This window comes from Erithacus rubecula (assembly GCF_903797595.1).
Source record: "Erithacus rubecula genome assembly, chromosome: 26".
Lineage (NCBI taxonomy): Eukaryota > Metazoa > Chordata > Aves > Passeriformes > Muscicapidae > Erithacus > Erithacus rubecula.
Window position 1 is genome coordinate 471,755 of NC_136678.1, and position 8,684 is coordinate 480,438.

Here is an 8,684-nt window from a genome sequence, read left to right on the forward strand (position 1 = left end):
CCAGCGCTGCTTGTTCCCGCCCTCCCAGGGAAAAACCAGCTCCCAGGGACTTCATCTCGTGTTCAGGCGGGATTCACACCAAGAGGGAAGGACAGGCAAGACAGGGTTTCTACAGAGGGGAGGAAGGCCCAGAACTGAGCACCAGGTAACAAAGATGATCCAAAGAAAACATGACCTTGGTATAATGTGAAGCTCTGGGTTCTTTTTAGCTCAGTGAGGTGCTGAAGGGAACTGTGGTACACACAGACTCCCAAAAGCTGCTGTTTGGGTTTGTCTGGCTGGGCCAGCTTGGAGGGCTGGATGCTCCGTTAGCAGCTGCTGGCCCCAGCATGCAGGGCAGTGACTGGCAGCTCTCCCAGTTAGGCTTTTAGTAGCAATTTCTCAGCTTCCTGCAAAGGGAAGAATTCCAGTCTGCCCAGATTTCCTATGGGATAGGCCAGAGAAGTTAAGCTGTGCCAAGCAGGACTCTGGTCTGCCCATGTTCCAAGCCTGGCTCTCCTGGAGCAGGACAGTCGCTGTCAGCAGGGAGCAGTGCCAGGGACACTCCTGCAGTGCCATAACCACAGCTCTGGCTTGAGGAGGCATCAGAGCTCACCTGCTGGGCACTGGGAGGCAGATGGAGAGCCCCAGACTAGGCATGTTGGGGTTTTTCCCCTGAAGAAAAAGCCACTCAGGTAGTAGATATTTGTCTGCATTTAATACAGATGTGCTACACCATAAACTCCCAATGTTCTCAGTGGGATCAACACATGGCAGAACCACTGCTGCTTCCCCCACACAGTCCAAGTCCTGTCAGAGCTCTTGGAGTGTTTTGAGTGGCACAAGTGTTCACTTCCCAGAGCCCTGACAGGTCTTTCCAGTGCTCCAGGAGAGCCTTTGCCCCAGTTCTCTTGGACAAAAATGCTGCTGCCCACGCTGGGAGAACACCAAGGGTCACCATTGTGGGTCCAAATGGAGAGGTTTCAGCCCAAGAGGTTTTTATCTACTGGTAAAGCACAAAAGATATATAAACTAGTTTTTTACCTGCTGGACTCTTACTGATGTAGGTACTGACAGGTTTTGTGATATTCACCTGCCCAGAAGCAAGCTGCAGTCTCAGTTATGCTGGTGTAAACCTGGACAGACTCCAGAAGTATGGAAATCTCTCCATTTGCATCAGGATAAGTGGAAGCAGCAGTGCCCACTGGCAGAAACCCCTTCCCCTTTGTTCCTCTACTGCACACATGGCTCAATGCCACAAAGTCCAGGGACCATCAGTGCACACTGGAGGAGGAGGAGGTGGTTGCTGCATCCTGGAGAAACATTACATAATTTATCTCACATTAAAATTCTCCAGTTTTTTATCCCAGGAAGACTCAGCTAGCTCCCAGCACTCCATTCCCAGCCCCTGTCCCTGCTGGGGTGGGCTGATGGAGTTCTGTGTTCAGCCGAGCTCCAAGTGGCATCTATAGCCCAGGGGCCAGCGCAGCCGGGCAGGGGAAGGACAGGGGACACTATCAGAGAAGCCTTTGGGGCTGCTGCTCCCCCTGGAGATGGTGAGTCAGGGAGGGTTGGAGGTTCCATTCCAACGCTGGGCTGTCCTGACACGGCAGAGCCCAGCAGAACCTAGCTCAGCATCTTGTGCCGATCGAACACCGTCTTCCTCTGCTCCTGCACCTGCCGCTTCCAGCGCTGCTGCGCCCCTTCCACCCGCTCCAGCACCGTGTTGGCCCTGGCACCAGCCAGGGAGGGCACTCCGGCCAGGGAGCGAGCGTCCTGCAAGGAAAGGAGTGGGGCTGCAGACAGGCAGTGCTCAGCCAAGCACAGAGGGAGGAGGCACTTGGGGAGAAACTGCACCTGAAAGAGCAGTTCAGGGTCTGAGCTGTTCTGATGAAAAACCTTTTCAGAGCTCCTCAACACCAGCCCCCAAGTCCTTGCTCTTGGGAATCACCCACAACACCAGATAAAAGTACCCAGGAGAGGAACCACACAAAGCATAGAGCTCTGCTGGAATCCACTTTTGGGAGTCTGCAAGGAGCCACAGTGCTGAACTGAACAAAATCCCTTCACTAAAACCAGGCTGACAATGGATGGAGATCCTTCATGCACAGGAACATGGCCTATCCCAGAGGACTTGTATGCTGGAGTGAGATAAACCTCATGTAACACCAGGCATTTACCATGCACACCTGCATCTACATCTGAATTACTGCTGCAGAGCAGGGTGCAAACCCATGACTGGGATACAATCTCCTCCTGCAGGACCTTTTTTTTGAGGAGAGAGAGGTAGGTGAATACTGGAGCAGCTGCTCCTCACTTACATTAGGGTATGAAGGAATTGGGCCAAATAGTTTATACTTACAACAATGTACAAATATGACAATCCAACCCATTGCTGCAACTGCACGAATTTTATGCAGCAAGAAATTTGTCCTTCCCCAGAACTGGTGTGTGACAAAGAGAGAAAGAGGGAGAGAGTGGCTCTTTCTTTGTTACTGGGTCCTAATCATTTTGCCCATGATTTGTACGCCAGCATTCCTCAAAACGATGGGGTTTGAATGAAATTGGCTCTGGGGACAAGCACAAGGAACAACAGCCAGGGCCTAGCCTGAGAGCAGGATCAAACAACATCTCATAGGCCAGTGTTTTAAGTGTCTAAAAGATATTTACCCAGCACTTAAGCTCATCCTCCCTGGAAGTTCAGCACCACAAAATTCCACCTGGGACACTGCACAAACAGGATCTGTCTGATGTTTTGTTCCCTCTAGGTGGATGAACCAAATTCAGGCCAGTTGCTACAAAGCCCCCTCTGCCTCTGAGGGCACGGCTTGCCTTGGGCTCATTACATTGAGCTTTGAATATTCCTTGTGCTTGTGCATGACCAGCAGAGATCTGAGTCTAAATGTTCACCTGTGTAAGTGCCCCCAAAGCAACAGTGCTGGTCCCTCACTGGATCACAGGAAACAAGCAGGAGGTCACTGTTTCCCTATCCCCCATTCTCCTGCCCCCTTGTGTTCACCCTCTGCCCCTCACCTCGCTGTCCTCCTCGTGCAGGGGCTGAGTGTAGGGGTCTGGCTTGCGGATCAGGGGGTCCACGAGCACCAGGAATGCCATGTAGAGCAGCAGAGCCCCCACCACTGACAGGTAGATGATGATGATCACCTGCAGTTGAGGACAGTGCAGGGGGAAAGGATAAGCAGTGCAGATAAGCACCACAGAGGTCAGGAAGGTCCTTTGCAGCTGCCTCTAATGTAGGGTCTCTTGTTCTCACTTTACTCACAAGAGTCTCTTGCTCTTGCCTGGAAGCCATAGTGGAGTCATCACTGCACAAACTGTGCTGATGCTCTCACTGTGCCAACAGAGGGCATCTTCTGCACATGAGGGACAATGAGATGGGGCCCTGGTCAGAGATGTTTGGTACTGTCACAATCCACAGCAAGAAGACTGGGCTCCCACACAGCTCCTCACTACCAGGAGTGCTCATGGCTTGGACACAGAATCATAGACGTCACAGAACCCCTGAATTTCTGAGGTTGGAGAAGATGTCCGAGATCATGGAATCCAACCTGTCACCAATCCCCACCTTGTCACCCTGCCCAAAGCACTCAGTGCCACATCCAGTTGTTCCCTGAACACCTCCAGGGTGTTCACCAGGGACAGTGACTCCACCACCTCCCTGAGCAGGCCCTTCCAGTATCCAACACCCTTTTTGTGAAGAAATCCTTCCTAATGTCCAACCTAAACCTCCCCTGGTGCAGCTTAAGACCATGTCTTCTTGTCCTGTTACTGGCTGTCTGGGAGAAGAGGCCAACCCCCACCTGGCTGCAGCCTCCTTTCAGAGAGTTGTAGAGAGTGAGCCCCTGGCACTGCCACCATGTACTCGCTGTGACAGTTTTCTCTTTCTGGGCTCTTCACCAGGAACCCAGGTGTGGCAATGCCCTGGGCTGCTGTGGGTCAGCAGGGGCAGGGCACAGGCAGTGACTGCAGCACCCTGGGCTGCTGTGGGTCAGCAGGGGCAGGGCACAGGCAGTGACTGCAGCACCCTAGGCTGCTGTGGCATGGCAGGAGCAGGGCACAGGCAGTGACTGCAGCACCCTGGGCTGTTGTGGCATGGCAGTGGCAGGGCACAGGCAGTGACTGCAGCACCCTGGGCTGTTGTGGCATGGCAGTGGCAGGGCACAGGCAGTGACTGCAGCACCCTGGGCTGCTGTGGCATGGCAGTGGCAGGGCACAGGCAGGGGACTGAGCTCAGGTACCTTGATGGTGGTGGTACTGCGCTCCTCGTACTTGCACTCGCAGAGCAGGCAATAGGCCTCCACGTCATTCCCGGGCACTGGCATGGGCTCCACCACGTGCAGACAGTTACTGCAACACAAACAAACCACAATCAGCAGCAGCACAAGGTGAAACCAGTGCTCTGTGCAAGGACACTGAGGTGACTTTGTGTCCCAGCCTTCCTATCAGGCTGATAACACTGATCTGGTGTTAAGAGCTCCCCTCACAGCCTAGCACAGATACTGTCCCAGTGCCTTTTGCAGGGACCCAGTCCAGGTGGAAGGGATTGGAGGGCACACCCTATATCTGTGAAGACCAGTGGCATCCCATATCATCCTGGATTCCTCAATTTCTGTTTAAAAAATGCCCCTTGCCTGGGTTGAACATCACCCACCAAAGCAGCTCCCTTGCAGATATACAGGCAGGGAATCCCTTCCTCAGCACCAGCTGGGAACTCCAGAGCTTGGCTGTCAAGGACTGACCCCTGAGGCTGCTCCCACTCACTCACCAGTCCTTCTGGGATACATTCTTGTTGTAGATGTGCCCGCTGATGTTGCGGTATGGGGGGCAGATGCACTTGCAGCGAATGTCCTCAGAGCTCTGCAGGGCACAGGAGCCATTGTGAAGGAGGGGACACGGCTCTGTCCCCTCACACCCCACCTCTGCTGTGGCCCACACATGGCTCAGTGTCACTCACCTTGCTGGCCTGTGCTGGGGGACACAGGACACAGCCCAGCAGCACCAGCAGCAGCACAGGGATTGCAAAGTTCCGAGAGCTCTGGGCAAACATCCTGGGAGCCTGAGGGAACAAAACTCACATACAGGATAGAGCATCTCAGCTGAAAGCAGCCACAACAAGGTAGTCAGTGATTTTTTTTGGCCCACTTGCCTCTGTTTTGCACAGGAAGAAGAAATTTGTTCCTAAATCACAGCTGATGCCAAGCCAGAAACTCTTGGAAGCAACACAGGTCCCAAGAACACTTCTCTCAGAAGAGCTTCTATTCTGTACAAGAACACATCCAGACTACCCCAGCCCTACAAAAATATTGCTGATTTTCTTACAATTGGACTTGCAAAAGACCTCCTGTTCCTCTCTTACTATCCTGGAGCCCAGATGCAGGTATTTTGGTGCTGACAGTTTTGCTCAGTAAAAGACACAGAACTAGGAAAACCACGGAGCAAGAGTGACCTAAAGCAGTACACTGGAGCCTCCCTGCTGCACTGTACAAATGGTAAATCATTCATCTTCTGACATTCAAAGTCTTGCTGGTGAAGGGAATGATGCCTTTTTCTGTCATGAGCTATGGGAAAGGGATGGAATATTCCTAAGTATTCCAAACCAATTCCTAAACCTCCTTTTATCTCAAGTCACCTGTTCAGTAAATCCTGATTTTAAAATTACTTCAAGCTGATAGCTTGGTGAATCCATTAACACCTTTTGCTACATATCACAGAATAGTCTGGGCTGGAAGGGACTTTAAAGATCATCTCCTTCCAACCCCCTTGTGTGTGGATAAAGTTCTTCCTGAGATGTGTGCTTCCACAAATCCATAAGAATATAATTTACCCCGTGCCACAAAAGACAAGTTGGCCTTGGACAGGTTGGTGTTCAGCCTTAGAGAGAAAAGGTGGAGCAGGTGTTGGGGACCTTGGGACAACATGGAAGAGCTGTTTCAGCAGAAGAAGGGGAATGGAATTTACACCTTTATTAATCACTTCTCAGGTAATCCCACATCTTACTCCAGGTCCTTCTACTCCATGACCTGACCTGAGTCCATTGGGATTTAAATCACTGCAATATTCCATCACCCTTTGCTTTATCTTATGTCAACACCTTAAACTGAACACCAAGTTCCTTTCATCTTTATCTAAACAAAGCATGAGAAGCTTCTAACAAATTGCCAGACCGACAAAATGCATCTCAGTCCTGTCACCTCATGCCATGATTCAGGTTTGGCACTGCTGTTTCAAAAATCTCCTCCAGCAATGGTCCTTTCCAGGGAGACCCCCTGTACATCAGGGGTTCAGATCATCATCACGGATCCAGGGAACAGGACCCATGTGAGCTGCCCAGTGCACGTTCCCCATTTTAAGTAGGTCTGGACTTTTGTCTGAATTTTTAACACAACAATGAGGCATATACCTGCAATTCAGTTTTAGCCTCTCAGCTGAGTTCAAAATATCTGAAAAGCTCATAAATGTCACTTTTAATAATAGTAGGGGAAAACAAGTGATCTATTATACCATAAAAAAAACTTGGAACCTGGGCAGAGTTCCTGCACCGTGAACTGCAGAGCACCCTCAGCCACACAAGGGATAATTAAGGCATATTTATCTCCAAGTTTGACAGCAAAGGGACACATGCACATATGCCTTAGAGCTATTTTCTCTAGAGCATCAGCGCAGGTGAAAGGTAGCTGCATGTGGACCAAAACCCACCGGTACAGTAAGCCCAGCACAGAGTTTGAGGTGAAGTTCTCAGGGGGCTGTGAGTGTGGCAGCTCCCAGGATGAGCCCGCAGAGGAGCTGTCCAGAGCACCGCTGACACAACCACGCCATGCTCCTTCTCCCTGAGAGTGCCCAGTAATCACCTCGCCTTTAACCTCCCTATCCCTGCAAGTGTCCAGGGCCAGGCTGCACGGGCTTGGAGCAGCCTGGTCTCGTGGAAGGAGTCCTTGCCCATGGCAGGGGTTGGGACTATATGGGCTTTATGGTCCCTTCCCACCCAAACCATTCTGGGACTGATTCTGTGAACACCACCTGGAGCCTTTCTAAGACTCCGGCCCATTTCCCCTCCAGGATCTGTGCTCGAACCACCCCCGACATGGACCCGGACCCAGGGTAGGGCCGGACCCCTCAATTCCCGCCGAAGGCCCCGATGCTCCCTCAGCCCTCCCGGGGCTCCCACCGCCCCATCCCACCCGGCCTCCCGGGATGCCTCCGGCAGCGCAGGCCGCCGCCGAGCGCAGGCCCCGCACAGTCCCGCTCCGGGTGCGGGGAGCGGAGCAGGGCCAAGGCCCAACGGCCCTCAGGACCCGGCCATACCTACCCACATCTGCCCCTTACCTGCCCGTCGCTGCAGCCCGAGCGCGGCCCCGCCCCCGGGCCCCGCCCCGGCCTTCCTCGCGCGCCCATTGGCTGTGGAGCGTGACGTCCAGTGACAGACACCGCCGCTGGCCAATCGGAGAGCGAGCAGCGCAGCCGGGCGCTGAGGGTGGGCCCGCGGCCCTCAGAGCGGAGGGGCGGCAGCGCGGTGGGCGGATGGGGGGCGCCGGGAGTTGACATGGCGGGAGGTGTCTGCGGCGGACGGGGCCCGGGCAGCTCCCGCCTGGCTCCCCGCGCGGGGCAGCGCCGCCCCGTCTGCGGCTGAGCCGCGGGACAGCTCTGCTCCTTCTCAGCCCCTTCTCACCTCCCTCACATCCCCTTCCTCCCCTCACAGCCCCTTCTCCCCTCATTCCTAGCTCTCTCCTCATGGTCCCACTCCCCCTAATGGCCCCTCTCTTCCCCGTTGGCCTCTCACACCCGCTCTCCCCTCATGGCCCTGCTCTCCCCTCACACCGACCGTGCTCCTGTGTCTATCAGAGGGAAAAGCCCGGGCCGCAGCGGTGCTCTTGCTTCTGTTTTTGGCTGATTTATGGTCATAGATTATGTCAGTGATCCTCCAGGTTCCAGTATTTCAGTCTTGCCATGAACCTCTTGTATTTGAGACTTGTGACTAATTTTAAAAGCCTTGTCCTTATGCCAAGAGTGTAAGGAAAATTAATCCACAAACACCATGTCCAAAAAGGAGACAGAGGAGTTCTTTTTGCTTTATTCGAATAAAAGAAGAGGCCGTGGGGCATTCCCCTGGGATCTCTCAAATTTTGGAGGACACAGCCTCCCTTTTTATCCTATTTTCCCGACCGTTTTTCCCTCTCTCTTTCCCCATTGTCTGAGGTACTCGAGAGGCACAGACATGCTGGAACGCCTGACACCTGACATTCCCCTCTAATGTATAACCTTCCCTTTTAATTTTTAATTCTTATAGTTTTCCCTGTTACTTCTTTCATCCTTTGATACCCAATTTCATTTACCAGCAAACCTACAGTTTGTTTGTAAAGACAAATCTCTTTTCCCATTCATCAATCATTGTTTCTTTTATCTCTCGGTGCTAACTTTATCTACCATCAGATCTACAGCTTGTTTGTAAAGACAAATATAACATTCCTCTCAAGAGGAACATTGTGTCTTTCCAAGGCCACAGGGTCTGGTGTTTGCCCAGAGAACATTCCTGAGATGTGGTTCTTGCAGTACCTCGGGTTTGCCCCATTTCTGTGTATTGCACCCTTCAGGTGTGCAGATACCCCAAACCTCGGCTTTGCTCCAGTGGCAGCTCCCAGGACGTTCCATTAACAGCTGGACAGATTGAAGATGTCAAGAAAAGTCCACAA

The 8,684-nt window shown here is 52.7% G+C and overlaps 1 protein-coding gene across 3 annotated transcripts; it reads right to left on the reverse strand.

The window, feature by feature from the left end:
* Positions 1 to 678: 678 nt before the first annotated feature.
* Positions 679 to 7,839, reverse strand: TMEM9 (transmembrane protein 9). 3 transcript variants are annotated; one of them, XM_079327207.1, is made up of 6 exons: positions 7,817 to 7,839; positions 4,952 to 5,053; positions 4,763 to 4,854; positions 4,236 to 4,344; positions 3,013 to 3,141; positions 679 to 1,755 (listed from the first exon to the last, which is right to left on the reverse strand). In XM_079327207.1, exons 2-6 carry the CDS (start codon positions 5,042 to 5,044, stop codon positions 1,606 to 1,608), a joined length of 573 nt encoding a protein of 190 aa, XP_079183333.1. In that variant the 5' UTR covers positions 5,045 to 5,053; positions 7,817 to 7,839; the 3' UTR covers positions 679 to 1,605. The 3 variants fall into 3 exon arrangements, with proteins under 3 accessions (XP_079183333.1, XP_079183334.1, XP_079183332.1); XM_079327208.1 differs by lacking the exon at positions 7,817 to 7,839 and adding an exon at positions 7,321 to 7,350; XM_079327206.1 differs by lacking the exon at positions 7,817 to 7,839 and adding an exon at positions 7,015 to 7,266.
* Positions 7,840 to 8,684: the final 845 nt, after the last annotated feature.